Source organism: Strongyloides ratti (assembly GCF_001040885.1).
Source record: "Strongyloides ratti genome assembly S_ratti_ED321, chromosome : X".
Taxonomy (NCBI): domain Eukaryota; kingdom Metazoa; phylum Nematoda; class Chromadorea; order Rhabditida; family Strongyloididae; genus Strongyloides; species Strongyloides ratti.
This window is the reverse complement of record NC_037309.1, coordinates 2,355,368-2,379,464: the sequence shown is the minus strand read 5'-3', so window position 1 is coordinate 2,379,464 and position 24,097 is coordinate 2,355,368. Positions and strand designations below refer to the sequence as shown.

The window sequence follows — 24,097 nt, the reverse complement described above, 5'->3', positions numbered from 1 at the left end:
TATTTATGACTATAAATACAATGTACAGTAGTATAGTAAAAATATATCAAGTATTATTCTTTTGTTGTATAACTTAATTAATTGTATTTTATACGTAATATAGTTTTTTTTTTTAAATTATTCAGCTAGCTTTTAACCCAATAAACTAAAATGTAATAATTTTTAGAATATATAAAAGTTTAGAAAATTAAAAAATTTTAATTTAACTTTTGAAATCTTTTATTATAGATTTTACTTAAATTTTAATATTGCATTTAATTTTTTTTATTTAAAAGGTTAATTTATTGGTATTAAGTTCAAATGTATCAGTATTGTAATGATTCTTTTTAACTATAGTATAAGTATAATCTAATTGTATTTATTAAATTAACAATATTAACATTTTAGTAGCATATTTTTGTAATATTATTATAATTGTAAAATAAAAAAAAAGAATTTAATAAATGGTCTATGTATATTATTAAATAGTTGTGGGTTACAAATAAGTGTTTTCAATACTACCCACTACCCACTTATATTATTTTTACTGTACTTATAAATATTATTATATATTATTGCTTAAATTATATTTATTTTTATTAATATTTATAATATTTTTTTTTCTTTTGTTTAACAAAAACAAAAAAGTCTGCTCAATAACAATACTACCAATTCTTATTATTGTCTTATCATACAACATTAATAAACAAACATTATATTTAAAAAATTACAGAATATCTATAAAGTATAAAATATTTTAATAACTTCCATAAAAATTAACATTTTTTTATACCGTTAAATGATTTAAAAGCATATAAATTTTTAAATATCATTTAAATACAATATTTTCAAACCAATTTATAATTTTAAATCCAAAAGTATACTTTTCATTTAAATGATAACTTTAAAAATATTTTCATTAATCATAAGGTAGTACTTTATTTGCAATTAAACTTTAAATATATTCTTAATTTAAATATTTAGTAAAAATAAAGTTAAAACAATAATCAACTATAAAAAATATAGTAGTTTTTTTTTAAATGTAATGAAAATAGATATATTATTTAGTAAAAATATTCGCAAAACAATTTTATCAATTTATTTTTGTAAACAAGACAAAATTTATTTGGAAAACTTTAAAAAAATATTTTAAAAATTGATTTTCTAATTATATTTTTATTTTTAAAACGTTTAAATTTTATATCACTAATTTAATAAAAATCAAAAAAAAATTATAAAGTTTACTTAAATATTTTTTAAAAAACGATTAAATTTTTTATAATTTTAAAAATTAATTTAGAAACAATATAAATTAGCATAAATGCTATTTTTATAAAAAGATATACATAATATTAATGATATTTAATTTTATCATTTTACATAAGATCAAAGATATCAATTTTTTATTTAAAATAAATTATATATATATTTAAAATTTTTTTATTTTTTACATCTTAAGTGGTTTATTTACGTAATTGTTCTTTTTTTTCATTTTCAATTCTTTCTAACATTTGTTTTTTATATTTCTCTTGTAATAAATAATATGTACTTTCTGATGGTATATCTGGTATATCACTTATAATATCCTGAACAACCATAATTGCATATCTTCGAATACTTTTTTGTAATTTAATTTCCATTGCTGTTACTTTTGTTGGTGAGTATTCATTATTGACTCCAAGATTTTCTATATTATGACTAATTGAGTCAACATCCTTTTGATATAAAGCAATATTTTTTCGATATTGAATAGCATTTGAAAGAGTGTATAAATTTTCTCCTTCATTAAGTGAATTAGCCATTTTGCAATAGATTGGAACTAGTTTTTTAATCTCATTTAATTTTTCAATTAATGATTCATACAATTGAATAATAATTGGTGTTGAAGCTATTTGATCCATTAACATATCACGTTTCTCAAGTAATTCTTTACATCTTGCACATATTCTAAATTGTTCATTTTCTTCCTAAAAAAATATTATTTTAATATTTAAAAATATAAATAAAAATTTTTTGATATACTGATATTTTTAATTTTTTTATTACCTGTATTATTAAAGATGATATACTATTTTGACTTTCATCTCTATTTATTAATTGTGAAATTAATTTCTCTGATTTTGCTTTCATCTTACTAAATGAATCAGTTGAAGCACTGGAAATCATTTTTCTTATTGATGATAAAGTATTTGCTTTTTCTAATTGTGAATTCTTATTTAATTCATCAACATTTTTAAAAGATTCTAATATTTGAGCAGCAAAAGCTGGATTAATAAGTTTTTCTGTTAAATAATTTTAATAATATTATATTATTTTTTAAATTAACTTACTAGCCGTAATATATGATAAAAATTTTGAACAATTTGCGCATATTATTTTACCACAAAGACGACAATGATGCCTTCTTCTTGTTATATTAAAAGTTTGTTGACAATAAGAACAACAATTTGAATCTTTATCTGGTGCCCATGGAACAACTTGTTTTTCCAATTCTTAAAAAAAAAATATTTAAAATAAATTTTATTATGATTACCTTTTTTTCTATTTACATCATCTGGGCAAACAGTAAGAAGTTTATCAAGTCTAATTATTAATTGATTAGTATCTTCAGTAGTTTTACGAACAATATTATCTCTTTCTTTAAAGAATATATCTTTAAAATTTCTATATTTTCCTAATTCATGTTTTTCAGGATATAATGCCATACTTATATTTTTTTGCTGAATAATTTCATCACTTTTATCATTACTTTCATTTCCATCAAATGATTTTATTTTTTGTTTTGCTTTTCCAAAGAGATCTAAAAAAAAGTTTATTATTATGAAAAATAATAACTAACCTCTTATATGTTCAACAACATCATTTTTTGCATTTTCTTTATGATACACCTCTACATGATTCAATAAATTAGATGGATTTCCTAAATCTTTAAAACAAAATGGACATAAAAAACCTTGTCTTATTGTTTCATTATAATTATCATTCATTTTATTTCTGTATTTTACATATAAAAAAAATAAATAATAAATATAATATATATATATCAACAATTTCTATAAAAATGTAAAATGATAATCAATAAAAAAAATTATGAGAAGGTTATATATAATAAATGTTTACCAACTAAAATAATATTTTAATTAAATAAGTATACATATTTAGACACGTTTTATTGATTATTATTAAAAATGTAAGTATTTTAATAATAACATTTATATAAAATATATTACAAATATATAATAATTACTCTATTTTATTTATTATAAAAATTTTATTGTCATTCTTTTATACTTAATTTTATCATAATACCAACAATTTTCTTGCTCGTATCTCCATTTCAATGATTTTAAATTAATATTTAATATAATTACATTTTTTTTCTTTTAAAACTGTCAAAGTTTTAATTGTATACATTAAAATAATAAACAAATAATAATATGGTAAATTTAATATATATATATATTTCTGTTAATAATAATAACAAAATTGAAGTTTATATATTGAGACATTATAAAATGTTAAATTATAAAAATAAATACAAATAAGAAAAAAAGTATTTTTGCCAATAATATATCATTATCATAAAATTTCTAAAATTTTATAAGGCAAAAACATGAATGGTATAAAGCTAGTAATTTATTTTTTTTTATAAAAAAAAACAAATTAAGTAAATATTAATATTTAAATATAAATTATGCCTATAAAAAATATGTAATTTAATCTCCAAGAATTGTTTATTTAATTCAATTTAAAAATATAATCTAAAAATCATATAAATAGTAGAAAAGATTTATCAATATGTTATTTGGTACTATTTTTAAAATTATCACAATAAATTGATTTTTAAATGATATAACAATAATAAATTTTAATTATTTTGTAAATTCTATATATATTTTATATTATAACAAAATTCATAACTGTCAATTAAAAATACAAAAAAACAATTTTAACAGAGTTATAATAAATTATATAACTAAAAAATATATAATAATCCTTAATCACCAATGACATAAATAAACATTTTTCAACTATAATTTTGTTAATAAAAAATTACTAATAAAATATCATTTGAAAAAGCAATTTATTTTTTTAAGTTCAATTGCTTCAGTAAAACAATCATTAAAAAAACATTTCTAGCGTGATGGAAATTGTTTTAAAATTAATAAAAAATGTTTTACTACTATTTTTAATGTTGTAATTTTATTTAAAATTAATAAATACTTGTAATCCTTTTAAAAAAAATAATTTTAATAGATTTATACATTTTTTAGATTTATTTTGATATATCTTATAATGAATGTTTATAAATTCTTTACATAATGACAGTTGCTGGTGTTTTGGACTATTGAAAGTATTTCTGTATAAAAAATAATACTTAAATCCCCCAAAAAAGCAATTGCATTAAAAAATATATTTGCGCTGTCAATTTAGGATTCTGCCCAAGCGCGAAGGTCATCCAAATCAGAATCAACTTCTTTCTTTTTTTGTTGGGTTGGTGGTAATTCATGTGCTGGAACAGGTGGAAGTTTATCACCTATAACAGGAGTAACATCAGCTAATGTTTTTTCTAACTCTTCTTGTTCAAGTTCCTCTAACTCAGCTAATAATTCACCTTCATCAATTTCATTTCTAAATCCTACTGGATTACTAATAGCATCAGAAATTTCATTAGCTATCTCATTTTGTTCAGCGACATCTTCAAGAAGATCATGTACTTGATCAATATCCATATCATTATGTGCCTTTTTAAGAGCCTTAGCAGCACTCCCTAAAACTTGAAGAATATTAGCATTCGTATTGGCATTTTCTAAGGCTTGTCTTTGAAAATCAAGTGTATTTAATGTTCCATCAATTTGAATAAGTTGTTTTTCATATTGTTTTTTTCTTTTTAATGCCTGAAGTGCTGCTCTTTTATTTTTGGTTCCATTTTGTCGAGCAAAATTTAATTGTTCCTCTACTTGTTTCTCTAAATGTTCTTGTTTTTTAATAAGCATATCCTCCATTTCCCTTAATTTTTGAATAGCCTCTTGAGGAGATGGTTCTTCTTTGTTTTTATTAGATCCAAAAAAATTTTTAAGCATTTTTAACTGTGAATAATAAATTTAGGCAACTAAAAAATAATACAATTAATATATTGCAACATTTATATATTTTGACATTAAAATTGTAAAAAAAAATATCGATAAAAGTTTAATGTGTAACAATGACAACATATTTTTATCACTTATCAATAATGTTATTTCTTTTATATAACATTATATGACAATTAAAAAAAAAATTTTACTATAAAACATAAAATTGTTGAATAAAATTATTCAATGTTAAAATAAGATTTTATTGAAATTGTGAAGAAATATAATTTTTTTAATAGTTTCTATAAAGTTTAAAATAGTCAAGTGATTAATTGTTTACAATGTTAAAAATATTACTCCAAGAATTATAGAATTTTAGTCGTCATAAGACATTATGAAAATAAAAATTTATTATATATATCTCATAACATATTATTAATATAAAAAATATTATTAGATATTATATATAATATTATTAAAAATTGTTTTTAAGTTTAAATGCACTTTAAAAGATTTAGTACATGTAATTCACTTGTAAATATGATATGAAATTATTATATTTATAATATTTTTAAATGTTATTGAATATTTAAAAAAAAAACCTAATTTAAAAATTAATTATCTTCAACTAAAATGATAAAGATACAAAATTATTTTATTTTAAATACTATTAAAAAAGTAGTAAATCAAATGATAATAAATACACTTTAAATAATGCAATTGCCATCTTTTTATTATCTGTCTTTCCCTTGATTGAATAAATGTTTAGGAAATTTAGCTTAAAAATCTAAATTATTTTGTTTATAATTTAAAAACTGAATATATATGATATGTTTGTTTTAATTTCTTTTTTAATTAATAAATATTATTATTGCTTATAATATTCAGCTTTTGTAGTAGAAGTGTTTGACAATTAAGTACATTTATATATTATTATTTTCTTATATTATTTTATATTTTTGTTAATAATAATAGAAAATTTTATAATTTTGATAAAGTTTTATTCATTTATTAAAAAAAGACAATGTTGAAACATTAAATATTTTTGAATAAATACTTTAAAAAGTACATATTCTTAAATTTTTAAAGTATGAGAAAAATTATCAAATTCAGTTGTTTGTATCTTCTAATTTTGATGAAAAAAATCAATTGTTGACTTTCATATTTAATATCTGTTTCATATTTATTAAATTAATATGACAATTTTTCTACAATACAGTGTAATAATAAAGCTAAGTCAAAAAAAAATTACAATATAATTATAAAAATAATTTAACCATATTTTTATTAAAATAATTAACAACAGATTTTTTAGTTTAATAAAATGATGTTGTAAGTAATAATTATTATTCTGAAAACGTACTTACATTAATTTACTTAAATATTTTTAAATAATTATCATAATAAATTTTATAATCTTTAGAACAATTTTTACTTTATAAAATTTTTTTAAATAATAAGATGACTTGTTTAAAAAAAACTTGTACTTTCTTGTATTTCTATGTAAAACATTTTAAATTTAATTAACTAATTAATAATTTATTTTAAAAAATTTATAATAGTATTAAGTTTTACAGATCATATAAAAATTTAAAGTACATATTTTTTACACTTCAAATAATAAGTTATATGAGTATAAAATATTTATGTAAATTGAATAATATTTCTCATATAATAATATTTTTTATTTTTTTAAATATCCTTAATATAAAGTACAATAGACATAAATATTTTTTTTACTATTAATAATATAATTTTTTTATATTTTATAAAAAAATAAATTACTTTCTTTCTTTCATAATAAATTCTAGAAAAAAATACTAATAGTAATATTAATATATTCAATTAATGTTATTTTTCCTATTTTATCTTAGGCAAGATATTTAGCAAGAGTATTTAAATTACAAATTTCATTAAAACAACTCTAACTTTAAAAATTTACAATTCCTTAGAGTACATAAAAACATCTAATACATTTTTATTATTGAGAAAAATTAAATTTACAAGAAATAGTAAAAAAGTAATTGAAAGATGATAAAAGCAAAAGAGAAATTTCTTATTAATATATCATAAGATAAAAATTAGTTTGGTAAAATTGGAAGATACTTGTTAAAACAAAACATTTGAAAAAATAATATTTTTTTGTTTTATTTATTTTATCATCTCTGAGATAGCTTTGCATTAAATAATATAATATATATTTATATATATATATTTTTTTTTTGCCACATAAATCCAACATTTTATCATATTTTATCTTCATTTATTGCTTCATTTTTATTTAGACATCTTTAAAAAATAATAATAATAAATTATTTTTTTTTAAAATAAAAAAAACTTACTTTGGTATTAAAGGTTTTAATACATCAAGTAATAATCTTCGATACCTAGAACATGTTGATGTATAAACAATGAATGCCACAAAACAATTAATTAATGATAGTAAATCTAGAACATCTGCTAAATTTGAATATACAATTTCATGAAATTGTTGAGTAAATAAAGCATTAAGTATAGCACATATACCTTGTGGTAATTCAGTTATTAAAAAAATTGTTACCATTAATAAAAGCATTTTGTTTGTGCGATCAGGAGTATTTTGACGTTTACTACTATTTCTATTTCTACTAAGAAGTTTGTTATTTTCTTTTTGATAATTACATTCTTTAAGTGTTTCTTTTTCATTTACAGTATTTTCAGTTAATAATACTGAAGTATGTTGACTAAATAATAAATTTCTTTTTTTTTGATTTTCACGTAACTTTTTTAACAGTCCTAAAGTAAAAAACATTAAAAGAAAACAAGGTACTGCTTTTATTAATATTCCTGTAACCCAAAGGTATATTTTAAATGCAACACAATCATTAGCTCGGTAATTTCTTGCTATAATAATAGTATACTTAATAATTCCATCTTTAGTTGTTGTCCTTTCTACAATTTCATGAGCTAAATATGTTGGAATAGAAAGAATAAATAATGTCAAAGTAATAACTGATGCTGACAATAAAGCAACATGAGGAAGCATCCAAATAGATTGTCCCGTTTTTACTTTCATTACCTGACATCGAATAAATGCCATAAATACGACAAGATAAATTGAAAGCCCATGAAGTGCAATAGAGACTGAAGCATGAAAATGTAAAAACACTGTCCATTTATATGCATATCCTTCATCATTGAAAAATTCAAAGCGTATGATATAAATCTAGAATTAAATTATTTATATGTAGTTTTGATGAGTTAATTTATAATTAATAAAAACATACCAAATATGATAACATTGTGCCAATGTCGGCTGATGCTATGAATATAAGAACAATATGAACTGACTGAAAACGCATCTGCTTTCTCGAAAGAACCCATATGTGGATATTGTTTGTTATGATACCCAAAAGACAAAGAATAACACTTATATATTTGTGGAAAGGTTGATAATAACTAAAAAGCTTAAAATCAAAAAAAAAATTTTTTTTTATTAAAACTTACGATTTAAAGGAAAAAAGATTTAATATTATTTTTGTGCTAAAATCTGAATTGTAATCAAACAATTGAAGTGAAGTACAATTTAACATCTTTTAAAAATGTAAAATACTTCAAATTCTTCAAATAAATAGTAAAAATTATCTTCAATTAGTCTAGAAATTAAAGTAGGATAAATTTTTATAATCTAATTAAAGTTCAAAATAGAAGTATATTATGGCGTTTAAAAAAATTAAAAATATAATGATTTTAAAGTATGACGAGTAAAAGTTAAAACAGTTGTAAAATTATTTTTCGAAAAAATTTTTTTATACTTAAATATATTATTTATGACATTCTAAAATTACAATCATAAAATATCATTAGCAAATTTTTCTTATTTTTTTTTTACATAAAACAAATGTTTATCCCTTTATTAAACATAAATGAACCAGATATACATTCATTTAGAAAAAAAATTTTTTATTTTTGTATATTTGTATAATATTTATAAGCAGTTTAAAAAAATTACTATTTAAATGATAAAAACAATCGTTTTAAATACTATATAAAGTATATGAATATTTTATTTTATAGAATGAATAAATAATAAATTTTAAAAGAACTAATATTTAAAAATTTTAGACAAAATTTAATAAATTGATTATAAATTAATATATATCAAAATACATGATGTTTACTTTATAATAATTTTAAAATAAAATTTAACCATAGTCTTATATAAAATATTTATTAAATAAAAAATATACTTTTTAAAAGATCAACTTTCTTTTTTTTTTCTAGAACTAAAATATAATTAGTTTTTGAAGTCTTACATTACAATTAATTTTTTTTTAAACTAATACATAAAAAAGGTAAATTTTTAACTTAGCTATATAATTAAAGTCATATATAAAAGTACTATTATAAATTGTGGGATGGATAAATATTTTAAAAAATTTAAATTTACTTAAAGGCATATAACTATAATAAAGGGGATGTTATACTGAAGTGTGCTGCTGTCAGTTGGACTATTTAAATATCTATAAATTTTTTGGATAATCATGAAGTAAGAGAAAATTTATTAAAGAATTTTTACAAGTCTACAATATTATCAATTATTTTCTTTTATAAAAATTTTGAAATAACTTAAATTTTATTAAATATTATATTGACACGAAATCAAATTATTTAAAAATTAAACTTTTTTTATATAAAATTTATTTATTGTTAAAGTACTAATAAATATTTTTTTAATAAATAAATAATTATACCTTAATAACTTTTTTTTTATACGAAAATAAATTATGGTAAAATGATATAGATGGTTAAAACATAAATAAGACTGATTGATATTCTAACTATAAAGTATTTTTTTCTTTAAAATATATTTTGTTCATAAACAATTATATATATATTAAAGAAAATAAAAAAAAAAAACAAATATTTATCATACTGTAACTTTGTACACATTTATTACTTTTAAAGAATATAATATTTTAAAGTTATTTAAAACAATTATAAAAAATAAATATTATGTTTTATCAAATTAAAAAAAAAAATATTTTTTTGATATAATATAATATAATAACATTAAATATAAATGAAATAAATTATTTTGATGAATAATTAAGTAGGTATATTTATCTAATATAATGTTTATAAAAATTAAATATAATAAGTAATAGTATATTTACATTAATAAATCACATTTAAGTTTTTTAATAATTTTAAAAAATATAAAAAATAAAAATAAAAATCTAACATATTTTTTAAATGTTTATCTATATTTGTAAACACCTAATATATTTTAAATTCTTAGTAATGATGTTGTCATATGTTTATTCATTGTAAATTAAGTTTGTTACTAACAAATGAACACATTTAAGATAAAGAAATAAACAATTAATTTTATGGTTATTTTGTTTTTAATTAAGCTCAAAATTTAAAATTAATAAAAAGTTGTCGATTCAATTCTAACTATTAGATATAGGAAGAGGTAATAAATAATTTTAATTGTAAATAATATTGAGATAAACGAACTTTATTTATAATTTTATATTGAAATAGCAATTTTAAAATATATATTGTTAAAATATAACTAAATTTTATAAATGTAACAATAATTTTTATTTAAATAGTATAATTAAATCTTCCTGCCGAAGACAAGAACTGCTTTTGATTGAAGAATAATTTAAAATTATTTTGATAAATATTCAATATAATTTATAATATATAAAAAGTAAAATTTTTTCTTTTTTGAATCAAATAATTTCCAATTGTAAAATGACAATACTCCTAGGACACATAAAGAAAATTTGAGAATAATTAAAAAGATTCAAATATTATACACCACATGTATGTTTTTAGAAAATTAAAAGATTAGAAGTTAATAAAAATAAAAATTTTTTTTTTAAGTAAAAAGATCAATTTTTAAAATTAATATAGTAATAAACATTTAATTTACATTTAATTAAAAAAAAAAAAGATAGTGTTATAACATTGTTTTTATTATATTATATATTTACAATGTTAAAAAAAATTTTCTTTTCACTTAATAATATCTTATAAAGTAAAAAAATGTTTTTAAAAGTTTTAAGCTGTAATAATTAATATTTATTTTTGAATTAATTTTTACTGCTTTAAAGAACTTTTGTATTATCCTTTGATATAAAAAGTTAAGTAGTTGAAATAAGATTGATTGTTATTCTTATTTCCGATTTAATATATATAAAAAGTTTATAATAAAAAAAAATAAAAAAATGTTTATTTTTCTTAAGTTATGATATAAATTGATGTGATAAGTATTTGAAAAGGTTAAAACATTCATTTGATCAAAAAGTTTCTTTGGTTAACTATTTTAAATGTTATATAATAATATAAAATAAAATTTAATTTTTGTTAATAATAAAAATTATTATTTAATTAATTAAATATATAATTTTTTTAGATTGACAAAAAGATTAATAAGTAAATTTTCTAATAGAATATCTTTTATATATTTCTAACAAATATTATTTGTAATAAAAAAAATAATATGAATGAGATATCTACAGGAAATATTAATAATTTACCATATCAGACAGTAAATAATTTACTTCAATATTATGGTAAAATTTTAATAATAAAATTATAAAAAAATATTTTATTTTAGGGCCTAAATCTTGTTATATAATAATTCTTTATATACTATCATCAACAACCTGGACGTTAACAAGTGGAGTATTATTTTTACCAACATTTATTATTGAAAGAATATCATGTGGAGGAAATGACGTTTATTGGTGTAACAGACGTCTTAACAATTCTATATCAATGAATGAATCATTTCCTCTTACAGAAAATGATATTTCATTGTTTTCACAATCATTTTTTATCGGAAGTATTTTTGGTTCAATAATTCAAAGTTATTTAGCTGACATTTATGGTAGAAAAATAATTGCATTACCATGTTTTATTTTATCATCTATAATAGGTTTTTTAATGACCTGTTTTTCAAAATTTATATATGTTCTTATTCTAAGATTTATTCAAGGAATAATAATGTCAAATGCTAATGGTATCATTTTTATTTTAGCATCAGAAAATGCACCATTAGAATCTCATCCTGTAATTGCACTTCTTTGTAATTTATCATGGGCAATGGGTTTAATTTTATTAGTTCCTATTGCTTATTTTTTTCCTAATTACAAAGAAATAATTATAATTACCAATTCAATTGTGTTTTTATTTTCAATAATATTATGGTTTATTCTTCCAGAAAGTATTCATTTCTTATTCGAAAAGAAGCAAAAAAATAAAATAGAAAGTTGGATTAATAAAGCAAATAAATATTCAAAAAATAAACTAAATATAAATATAGATAGTTATATAAAAAAATTTCACAGTCTAGATGGTGAATTTCAAAAAGGTGCTATAACCAATACGTCTTTATCTAAAGTTATAAAATATTATTGGTTAAACAAAAAATATTTTGTTTATTTATTCTTAATATTTTTTATATGGTTCAATGAATTTCTATCATATTATCTTTTTACAATAAATGCAAAAGAATTAGTTGGAAATCCATACGTTAATATTATACTTATATCTTTAGTTGAATTTCCAACATCATTTTTAGCTCCAATAACAATAAGCAAGTAAGTATTATTTAAAATACTTTTTTATAAATTTTTTTTTTTAAGATTTGGGAGAAAAAACTCTATGATAGTTACTTTTTGTTTGATATCAATTCTACAAATAACATTAACATTTTTACCTAACAGTATGGAAAAAGTTTATTTTATCTTATTTTTAATAACAAAATCATTTTTAGCACTAATGTGCATTTATATGTTTGTGTACTTTTCAGAAATTTTTCCAACAGAAATAAGAAATTCTTCAGTAGGATTTTTGTTAAATTCTACCTATATTGGTGGAATTGTTGGTGGAAGTATTAGTATTTCATGGAATAAGTATAAATTTATTTATATTCTTTCACTTTCAATATTATCTTTTTTGAATGTAGGATTTATGTACTTCTTACCAAATATTGACACAGAAATAAAAAAATAACCTTTTACTTACATATTACTGTATTATTATAAAAGAAACTTAAATTAAAAAATATTTTATTTGTAGTATTATAGAATAAAATTTAAATCGAAAATTTTAAATAATTTTAACCAGAAACTTGAATAAATTTAAGCTAATTATTTTCAATGTAAAATACTTAAAAGTTACATGTATTTTTTTTTAATCTACATTAGTTAATGAATCAAATTTATACTTTTTCATATCCAATGTATAATCACTTTTAATATCCATAAATTCTACCGGATTATTGATAAAACATTCACCCTCTAATAAACCAATCTCTCCTTGATAAATATTTCTTCGTCTTCTTTCACTTCCATCACTTGGTGTTGATGACACAGGTGATGTTCCAAAACGAACGTTTATATTTCCATAGAGTTTTAAACAAGGAAAAACTTCAAAACAATGAGGCCAAAATGACTTAGGAAATGAGAACCACCAAAATAATTTTCCATTGGCACCAAGGGCACAAAAAGTTAAATAACATAATGAGATCAATAATGGTGTAAATATGATGCGATAACTTATTTTGTTAACATTAAAAATTCCATAAAATGATGAATTATCCAATTTAATTGTTAAAAGTAATAAAAATATAAAAATTGGAATAGTAATAAAAATATTACATACAGTTGAATATAAAAAATCTTTTCTAAAACTATTATTTTGATTATTTTCATTATAATATAAATAAATTGATGATACTAAAAAGTATAGTATAATTATTAATGTTGCGAAAAGTAATATCCATGATGGAATAAATACCATCATCCAACTCCAATTAATATTTCCATTTAATTTACATGCAATTAATAATGTTTGCGAAAAATTTACAGCATAAAATGATTCGCCTTCAATTGATTTATTATTTTGAAAACTCCATAACATTACTATAATTGAGACAAAACCTAGTAATACTAATGGAAGAAATGTTATAAGCCAAATATTTTTATCTGTTGCTTCTGGTAATCTATGTAATCGAAAATATAACATTATTTCAAATAAAGCAATTAATGTATGCTCAATTGTATTCAATAACATTAATATAAAATCTTTTTTAAATACAGTTTCACTTGCTGTTGGAAATGTTATAAAATAAAGAGATGTGCTAGCCAAAAAATTCATAAAAACAAATATTTCAAATGTAAATAATGGTAAAAATATTAAAAAATATGATAATTGAATTGAACCATCTAAATGTAATGCAAGTGTAATAAGAAAAAAACACATGAGTAGATAAAGCATAACTTTTCTATAAAATTTATAAAAGAAATAGTATAAATATAAATTTATATTACTTACGAGACATTACAATTTTGAAGACTATTACAGATACTTATTGCCATTTTGAAGAAATTGAAGATAAAACTTCAAACATAGATAAATAATATCTTATATATAAGAGTAATTTATCTTTTTAATGTAATTTGAAAAGGATAAAAAAATTGGTGATTTAAAACATTCTTCCAATTTTGTCTTATAACGAAGTCTCTTGACCTATAGAAGTGATAATGTTATATAAAATAAATAATATTTCTTGATGTGAAGTGCTTAATAATCAAATGTCATGTTGACTATGAATCATATAATTTTAATATACCTTTTTTAAATTTTATATAAATTTTCATATTTTATTTTTATTGCACTTGTTAATAAATAATTATTATTGTTAGTAAACTAGAATTATATATATATATATATATATTACATCAATTTTGTGATCTTGATAAATAAATCATAATTGATGATTTTCATTCAATATATATAAATATTTAATTATTAACTTAATATATTCTTGTAATCAATAAATAATAATTAAAAAAAAAATGATATAAATATAATTTATTATAATAACTTATTTAATCATTTTTAAAGACTTTATGCTTTTTTTATTTTTATTAAATATACATATAAATTTTTGAATCTTATCACATTCCTATATATATGTATGTATAATTTTTAACCCTTTCATTTTGATAACATTTTCATTGAGTGTACACATAGAGAGTTATTTTTATTCATGTGTCTTATTTCTCTTAAATATAACAACTCATGTTTTCCAACACTTTATATCATCTCGTTTTATATACCTAACAATAATAATATAATTATAACGGTATTAAAATTAATAAACACATAATTTAAAAAAGAAATTTTAATTAAATTTTGCTTATATATTTTATATTTTTTTTTAGTGTCTTTTTTTTATTCATATTACTAATATTACTAATTACAAAAAAAATATATTTCAAAAAAAAAAAAAATAAATAAACAAAATGTCATATGGTCAACAACGTAAGTTATTATAATAACAATAAATAATTTTTTTAATCATTAAAATATTTTTTAGGTTCTAATATAGAGGCTAATGATCGTCGTATTGCTAGTATTGAAGCATTATTTGGTAATACTGGAATACGTTTAAAAAAGGAAGGAAGATATCTTATTGGTGAGGGTGTTCTTATGAAAATGTGCCGAAAGAAGCCAAAACAACGCCAATTTTATCTTTTTAATGATATTCTTATATATGCTAGTTTTGGTATTGATAAAAAACACTTCAACAAACAACATGTTATTCCTCTTGAAAAAGTTCAATTAATTGATTTAAAAGATGAAGATAATAAAAAGAATGGTTTCGTTATTCGTACACCAAATAAATCTTTTGCTGTTTATGCCGCAACAAATTCAGAAAAAAATGAATGGATTAATCATATTTGTAAATGTATAACTTATCTTCAAAGAGAATGTGGAAAAACACTAGCAACAGACTTTGCAGCTGAGTGGGTTCCTGATAAGGAAGCTGTTACTTGTATGGTTTGTTTAAAAACTGTCTTTGGTATTATTCATCGTCGACATCATTGCCGAGCATGTGGTAAAGTTGTTTGTGGTAAATGTTCTAATAATACATGGAATTTACCAAATATTAGTTCAAAAGATGTTCGTGTTTGTGATCAATGTATTGTTCTTTTAAGGAAAGGTGAAAAAATTATTCCACATGCATATGGAAGGACAGATAAAAGTAATGATGGATATTTAAGAAATAGTCATAATATTCCAATACAATCACTTAATGAGACAACACTTTCTGATTCTAGTGATGACGAAGATGATGAATCATCAAATAACAAAAATATTAAAAAAACACATCAACAATATGTTAGTAAAAATGCTCAAGATCCCTTTGATGACTATTTCAATTCTGAATTACCTAATACTAATTTATTTTAAAAAAAAATTATATCACACTTATAATCTTTTTCTTAAAGTGCAAAAAAAAAAATTTATCAGTGAATTTTTATTAATTCTTCATAAATTTAACAACTTTCTAAAAGAAGCAAATGACTTGTATTTAAATTTTTGAAGAGAGAAAATATTTATAATTACCGATTGTGCCTAAAATAATGAAAAATTTTCACAAACATACTCACTTATATAAAATGCTTTTTAATCATTTACTTTTTAGTTATAATATTTTTACTTTTTTTTTTTAAAATAAATATATCTTTTTAGTTTTTTTTTTTTTAAACATTATATTGAAAAACCATTTTTATGTTTGACAAAAAATATCTTTTATTATTAAAAAAATAAGAGAAGTGTCAAAGTTTAAAAAACTTGAGTAATATTTAATTATGTCATTGATGATAATTGTAAATTTGACTAAGATATATAGTGTTTAGTTATTTACAACTATTAATAAATATTTTTAAAAAATTGATAAAATATTTTATATTTTTTTTACATATATTATTTTAATGAAAATATTATAATATTTAATGTTTTTATTATTATTAAGATTTCTAAATTTATATGTTATAAAAAATGTAATTTTATTGTTAAAATAAATTAATTAAAAGAATGAATAAATTTTTTTTAATAAGTGATAATTTTTCAATTGTGATTAGATAAAAAGTGTCCTATGTTATCAATCACAATTGATGACATAATATGATTTTATAAATTTCATAAACTAAAAATTGTAGTTTTCAATAGTGTAATGTTATTATTATCATTTTATCTTTTCATAAGTAAATTTTTATCTAAGTATGTATAAAAAAAAATTATTTTTATTAAAATCATATAATTATCAGTATGTGTGTTTAATTTTACACAATAAACATTAATTTTATTTTAGCAAGAAAGTGCCTAACTTTTTCTTTTCCTAATTATATTTATTTAGTTAATTTGTCATTATCAGTTAATAAAGATTAGTTGATTTGTTATTACATACTATTTTAATGATTTAAAAATATCTTTACAAATCATTTTACGGCTCTATTACATACATACAAATTATCTTACTAAAGAAAAATGTACGTGCCAACTGATAGATGATTGTCAACAGATATTTATATTATTTATCTATTATATACTAAGGTAACAAAAATATGTGACTAGTATCAATTAATACGGTATGGATGTAAGGCTACTAATGATGACTGAGTGGATAAAGATAAAAGTAAAATTATTAATTTAAACATCTTAATAGTTACATTTTTAATATTATTAATGTTTGGATCACATAAAAATCTTTTGTTTTGGAAAACGGCTTGTTATGATAATAAGAAATCATTTAAAATATTTTTAAATTGTAATGATATGAAATATTATATATATATTAATAATAAAAGCTTATAAAAATGTTTCTTGTAATTTGATTACTTTAAATAATAAGGCGGATCATTAATAATATTCATAACAGTAAAGAGGTTGGACAAGATATTGTTTGAAACCGAAAATGATTGTCAATAATATCTACAAATAACTTAAGTATATAAAGATTAACTTTTCTTTAGAAAAGCGTTATTTAACGTAAATTTTTAATAATGAAATTTTGGTTGTCCATTCTTCTAGTTATTGGAGTCTTTTTAGGAAGTATTTCTGCTGAGGTATATTTTATATATTAAATAATTTATTTTAATTTAGGTGCAGTTTGATGAACTTGAAAGTTTAATTAATGAAATTGATAATGAAGGTACTCCTCTTAATCCAAGAAGATCTGTTAAAGCAAATATATGTGAAGGACATATTTGTGGATGGGGAAAAGAATGTATTGATGATGGAAAAGGAAAACCATCTTGTCAATGTATTCGTGAATGTCCAAAATTAACAAATGAAAATGATAAAGTTTGTGCTACAAATAATGAAACATTTCCAACACTTTGTGAACTTTATCAACAAAAATGTTTTTGTAAACAATCAAAAGAACAATGTAAAGATTCATCATATTCAAAAATTCATCTTGATTACCTTGGAGAATGTAAAGAAATTGAAGAATGTACTGAAGAAATGATGGAACAATTTGGAGTACGTATGGCTGATTGGCTTTTTCAAGTAATGAAAGAATTAAAAAAAAGAAGAGAACTTCATGGAATTGAATGGGAACAACTTATTAATGAAGCTGAACATGATGATGAAAAGAAACATGTATACCCAGTTATTTGGAAATTCTGTGATTTAGATATCAAACCACATGATAAACATGTTACTCATCATGAACTTATTCCAATGACTGCCTTTGTTATTCCAATGGAATCATGCATAAAACCATTTTTAGAATCATGTGATACTGACCAAGATAGATCAATTACAATTGTTGAATGGGGAAAATGTCTTGGATTGAAAGACGGAGAAATTCAAGAAAGATGTTAAGCAAAAAAAAAAGTCAAAATCACTGAGAAATGTTTTTAGTAAAATAATTGAACACAAATGGACAAAATATTTTAATATCATGATTTTCTTTTTACAGTAAAATAATTATTTTTTTCACAAATTAATAAATATCTACTTTCATTTATAATTATAATTTTTTTTTGTTACTTTTTAATATTAAATTTATTCATTATAATTGATAGTAAGATTATTTTTAAGAAAATTTATAAATTATGCCTTTGATTTATATAAAATAAGTTTTTAAAAAGGTGTAATTAATTCTAACATTTTTAAGTAATTATATTTTCTGCTTTGAACTTACTTCTTACTTAATATATTAGTAAGTATAACCAATTTATAAATAATATTTTTAAATGATAATGAACATATTTACAAAGTTGAGCCTATTCAATATGATTAATGAATCATTAGATAAATTATAGATTAACTTTTACTTATTAAAAATAATAAAGTATTTTATAAAAATAAAGAAATATCATCTAATTATAAATAAAGGATAAATAAAATATAAACAGATGGTTGCTAAAAATAAATATATATATCTTTATTAATCATAATGACATTTTTAATAAGAAAAATGTCTAAAATATAAAAAAATAAAATAAAAACAAAAGAGATAAATAATAATAAATAATGTCATCAACAATTTTTTTAATTTTTATTTACGATTACATTCCCGTTTCTGAAATAATGCAAAGAAGAATGTCAAAATATTTTTTTTAATTTTCTTTTTCATAAATACATTTAGGATTCTAAAAAATGAATAATTATTTTAATTTTTTAAATTAAATTTTTAACTTACTTTAATAAACATTAAATTTGGTGGTAAATGCATATCATTATAGGGAAGGTATATATGTGAAAATGAAATACTTTTAGGAATTGAAAAAACAGAAAACCAAAAAACATCTGTAATATCAAATGATTCAGGTAGATGTAATAAAACAGTTTCATTATAATAATTTCGAAGTGAATCACAATCATATTCTTTTTTATCTGGTAAATATGTAGGTACAATTAATCCATTTGAATTTGGTATAATATCTTTACCAATCATAAACCATACAGGAACACCTTCTGTATCTAAATAAAAATTCTTTATTTCAATTGTTTTTGTATCTAAAACCTATAAATAAATAAAATATTAATATTTTTTTAATATAAAAAACTAATATTTTAAATTTATAATAAATATCTACATATTATAATTTCATTAATTTAAATTTTTATTAAATTAATAACATAATAATAAAAACTTACTGTTATTGGTCCACTGCTTATTTTTCTATTACCAATAGGTGTTAAACTTTTTAATAAAACAATTGAAGGAATTTGAAATGCTGGTCCATTTGGAATTAAAACGGATGCTAATGATTTTTTTTGCTTATGATCCCAAATAGATACCCAATTTGTTGTTTTAACCCATTTATCATCAGGTAACTCTAAGATAAGTGGTTGAAATCCTGCATACCATTCAAGTGAAGTTACATTATTATTAATGACATTATTATCATCCATATTAATATTTTTATTATCAATATTGTCATTTTCTATCATTTCTTTAGAATTTTTATCAATATATAATGATCCATTTTTGTATAAAGGATTAAGTGATAAATGTAAAGTTGACATATTATCATCTTCTTTTTTAGTTTTTAAAACAAAATCATCAATATTTGAACTTAAAATACTTTCTAAATCAGTTGTATTTCCATCATACTCTTTAACAACAATTTTTGATTCTTTTCTTTTTAGTGGTTCTCTAATTTTTGCCTTTATATTTTTTACCTCAGAAATACGAAATGCTGATAAATCAACTAATTTTGGTTTTATATAAAAACCATTTGTTGATGGAAAAGCATCTGATATAGTATTTGATACATTTTTTGGTCCAGCCCAAAAAGTAATATTTTCTATAGTGTTAAAAAAAATTATAAAAATGTATAAAATGGATTTCTTACCAAAAACACTGCCTGGACGATAATGAAAATTTGATACAATAAAACGTCTATCATCAACTGCCCAAATAGCTCCAGCTATATTATGATTTGTCTTAACATCACCTGTTTCTGTTAATGTTCCACAATATTTTCCATAATATGGTAATTTGTCAGAAGATAAATTTTGATTATTTTTTTTAGTAACCATATTATTACTTAAACGTGGACGATTTTGTTGTATCCATTCCAATAATTTTGATTCATTATTTTTTAAAAATGCTAATTTACTTGATGTATTATTTTTATCTAAATCATTTTTTAAATTATTTTGTTTTTCAAGTGTTGGTAATACATTTTTAACATCTAACTCTCCACTTGATATAGCTGCTTGTAAAATTTCCCTTTGTTCAGGGGGTAGACTATTTAATAACAAATATGGGTCAGTTGCTTCGGTTGAAGGAGTTGATGATATCATTGTTGGTATAATAATAGTTGTTGAAGATATATTTGTTAATTTATTTAATGTTGTAGTTTTTGAACTAGATGATGTTATTAATTCATTAGTATTCTCCTCCTCTAAATCTTCTTCTTCTGTCTTTGTGGTATCTGGTTCTTCATCACCAACTTTTAAAGCTCCTTTTGATTTTTCTGTCTGAAAAAGTGCTTTTGATGTTAAAAGTTCATTATTTTTACTATTTAAAGCACCAGTTAATAATTTCATTAAATCCTACAATTAAAATAATAAAAAACAAAAATTTTTTTAATTGTTACCTGATTTGAACCTTGCATAGATAAAAAGTTTCTTGCAATTTTTGATATATTTTCAAGTGGTGAACCACCATTACCATTTCCTAGAAGCATATTAATTGCCTCAGCACCTAGTGAATTTGTAGGTCCATTAACACTAGATGGTTGAATAGGTAAATTACTAGGTTGTGGCATAAATCTTTGACTTATAGCAGAGAAAGCATTTTGCAATCCATTAGTTTCAATTCCATTCATAACAGGTGATATAATTTCTTGTGATGGTTGTGGTATATTAAAAAATGGATTTGTTAATGGTTGTAAATCTATTGGAGGAATATTATTACCAGTAAAGGTAGTTACTGAACTTTGTTTTGATGGAATCATAGATGGTGGAATTTTGTTAAAAGAACTTTGTGAAAATGGAACCATATTGTTAAATGAATGTACTTGTTTAGGAGGTGCTGGTATTTCTGTATGTAATTTTGGAAAATAATTTCTTGGTACATCAACTTCATATTTCATTTTCTTAGGAATTTGTGATACAAATTCTTGACCATCAATATCAATAGGCCTTTTTGGGAATGCATTACCAATTCCATTAGCTTTTGAAGTAAGTATGGGTTTTGTTATAGGATTTGTATTTTCAGAATTTATATTATTATTTTCTTCATTTTCATCAACTATATTTAATAAAGGTTTTTGTTTATACTTAAATATTGGTTGAACTTCATTTTCAATATTTTCATTAATTTTTTTAACATTTCCTCCACTACCAACTAAATTTTGATGCATAGATGTAAATTCATTTTCACCACCAAAAGTATCCTTTGAACTGATATGTTCTTTTTTAGCATGTTTAAATGGTGGTAAATAAAGTTTTATTTTTCTTTGATTACTATATTCATCATTTGTATAGTCACGTTGTTTATTTTTATTAAATGCAAAATATTTTTTTTCATATTTTGACCATGGGAGAATTGAATTTTTTATCTGCCTACCATTATCTGCTAATATTTAAAAAAAATAAAAATGATTAATGTGGTAAATATAATATTTTTAATGATAATAAAAAAAATATATTAAACAACTTTATTTTTTTTTATTTATTTTCTTAATTTATAATATTATTTATTAACTTACCATGTCCATTAATAATAACAATAAAATATATAATAATTGAAAAAATGAATAATAAATAATTAATCATTTTGCGATTTGTCATCGCAAAAGATGTAACAGAAAATCTAAATATATGTAAATTGTTAAAATTTAAAAGAGATAAAATGAAAATTAATAATAATCATTATAATAATGTATATAAATGTTGTTTAACTAGATTTAAAGGTGAAACAAATTTTCTATAATCATTTATAAAATTTTAAAGTAGCTTTTATAGAAAATGATCAAAATTAAAAAAAGTATTACATTAATTTTAATTTAATTTTATAAGAAAAAAAAAAGAAATTTTAAAACATTTTAAGACTTAAAAGTATTATATGATAGTAAAATTAAGATATATAATATATATAAATTATGAGTTTTTAGATATATATTAAAAAGAATGTTATAAGATTAATCGGGTCATTTAAGGTGTCACTTTAAGGCCAAAATTAAATAAATAATAAAAGTAATAAACTTTAAAAATGACCCAGTGCCCAATTTTTGGAGTTAAATCTTTGTTGATGCGACAAATTTAAATTAAAAAGTTAAGAAGTAACTATTAAACATTAAATAATGGTATAATAAGAAAGTAATAAAATGAATAATAAATTTCTCCCTTATAAAAAAGAACATTTTTAAAATTAATATTTTAAATCAAGTTACAATTTCATTTTATTTTTTTTTTTATTATTATTATGAAAAGATTTAGTATAAGAAAAAAGATTATATTAAAAGATTAATAATAAAATTTTATAAAAGGAGGCAAAATCAAATGATTATTGGGTTGAAAAATTGAATAGATTTGTATTCACCTCAGTATTTGTTATCCCTCATTTGTATAAGTTTGGATTTATTAAAAATACATTACAATATATATACATAAACAGTTGAAAGAATTATGTGATAAGTAACGTGTTCAAAAATCTTTAAAAAGAAAACTTCAAGGATATTTATATGGATACTTGAATAAATAAAGATGAATAAATTTGAAATAATAAAAAATTTTTTTTCATTAAATGAAAAATTTATTAAATCATACCTGCAAACTTAATATATTTCAATACTAAAATACAACACTTTACAAAATATGATATCCTGGGATATATTAATTTATTCATATCCATATATTGGTCAATCCGATAAGAGTATATATTTTGGTAATAGAAATATTATTATCCGTTACTAGTCACAATCTATTAATGTCCCTCAAATTTTTGTATATCAAATTTGATAATATGCAATCTATTTAATATAAAAATGAATATATACATATTATTATAAAAGACAAGTTTTACCGGAAAAATGGATTAATCATCTGACCAGGATTCTATTGGCTATCTAATAACTGTTTCATTTCTCATTATCATATATATTATATTGTTAAAAAAGTCCTTTAACTAATATAATTTTATTGCATTTTAATAAAAAAAAAAGTTACTTTTATAAACAGGATTTATAAAAGCAAACGTTTTTAATGAAATTAATTGAATG

At 19.7% G+C, this 24,097-nt stretch overlaps 8 protein-coding genes across 8 annotated transcripts; 3 read left to right on the top strand and 5 right to left on the bottom strand.

Annotated features, from left to right (window-relative positions):
- Positions 1-1,442: 1,442 nt before the first annotated feature.
- SRAE_X000050600 (Rabenosyn-5) lies at positions 1,443-2,966 on the bottom strand (the record flags this gene model as incomplete). The annotated part of the gene is made up of 5 exons (XM_024644858.1): positions 1,443-1,946; positions 2,026-2,261; positions 2,310-2,471; positions 2,513-2,779; positions 2,819-2,966. 5 exons carry the CDS (start codon positions 2,964-2,966, stop codon positions 1,443-1,445), a joined length of 1,317 nt encoding a protein of 438 aa, XP_024510375.1.
- A 1,443-nt stretch (positions 2,967-4,409) lies between these two features.
- SRAE_X000050500 (GH13992p) lies at positions 4,410-5,063 on the bottom strand (the record flags this gene model as incomplete). Its single annotated transcript, XM_024644857.1, has 1 exon — positions 4,410-5,063. The coding sequence occupies one exon, from the start codon at positions 5,061-5,063 to the stop codon at positions 4,410-4,412; it is 654 nt and encodes a 217-aa protein (XP_024510374.1).
- A 2,237-nt stretch (positions 5,064-7,300) lies between these two features.
- Positions 7,301-8,626, bottom strand: SRAE_X000050400 (GPCR, rhodopsin-like, 7TM domain and 7TM GPCR, serpentine receptor class w (Srw) family-containing protein; the record flags this gene model as incomplete). Its single annotated transcript, XM_024644856.1, has 4 exons — positions 7,301-7,343; positions 7,397-8,259; positions 8,321-8,492; positions 8,541-8,626. 4 exons carry the CDS (start codon positions 8,624-8,626, stop codon positions 7,301-7,303), a joined length of 1,164 nt encoding a protein of 387 aa, XP_024510373.1.
- A 2,924-nt stretch (positions 8,627-11,550) lies between these two features.
- SRAE_X000050300 (Solute carrier family 22 member 13) lies at positions 11,551-13,067 on the top strand (the record flags this gene model as incomplete). The annotated part of the gene is made up of 4 exons (XM_024644855.1): positions 11,551-11,623; positions 11,668-12,652; positions 12,698-12,777; positions 12,829-13,067. 4 exons carry the CDS (start codon positions 11,551-11,553, stop codon positions 13,065-13,067), a joined length of 1,377 nt encoding a protein of 458 aa, XP_024510372.1.
- A 180-nt stretch (positions 13,068-13,247) lies between these two features.
- On the bottom strand, positions 13,248-14,434 carry SRAE_X000050200 (Transmembrane protein 185-like; the record flags this gene model as incomplete). The annotated part of the gene is made up of 2 exons (XM_024644854.1): positions 13,248-14,340; positions 14,391-14,434. The coding sequence occupies 2 exons, from the start codon at positions 14,432-14,434 to the stop codon at positions 13,248-13,250; spliced, it is 1,137 nt and encodes a 378-aa protein (XP_024510371.1).
- A 930-nt stretch (positions 14,435-15,364) lies between these two features.
- SRAE_X000050100 (EG:80H7.5 protein) lies at positions 15,365-16,316 on the top strand (the record flags this gene model as incomplete). Its single annotated transcript, XM_024644853.1, has 2 exons — positions 15,365-15,383; positions 15,439-16,316. 2 exons carry the CDS (start codon positions 15,365-15,367, stop codon positions 16,314-16,316), a joined length of 897 nt encoding a protein of 298 aa, XP_024510370.1.
- A 1,595-nt stretch (positions 16,317-17,911) lies between these two features.
- On the top strand, positions 17,912-18,737 carry SRAE_X000050000 (BM-40; the record flags this gene model as incomplete). Its single annotated transcript, XM_024644852.1, has 2 exons — positions 17,912-17,974; positions 18,012-18,737. The coding sequence occupies 2 exons, from the start codon at positions 17,912-17,914 to the stop codon at positions 18,735-18,737; spliced, it is 789 nt and encodes a 262-aa protein (XP_024510369.1).
- A 740-nt stretch (positions 18,738-19,477) lies between these two features.
- Positions 19,478-22,667, bottom strand: SRAE_X000049900 (DM13 domain-containing protein; the record flags this gene model as incomplete). The annotated part of the gene is made up of 6 exons (XM_024644850.1): positions 19,478-19,510; positions 19,561-19,884; positions 20,019-20,671; positions 20,720-21,425; positions 21,470-22,452; positions 22,586-22,667. 6 exons carry the CDS (start codon positions 22,665-22,667, stop codon positions 19,478-19,480), a joined length of 2,781 nt encoding a protein of 926 aa, XP_024510368.1.
- Between the last annotated feature and the right edge of the window lie 1,430 nt (positions 22,668-24,097).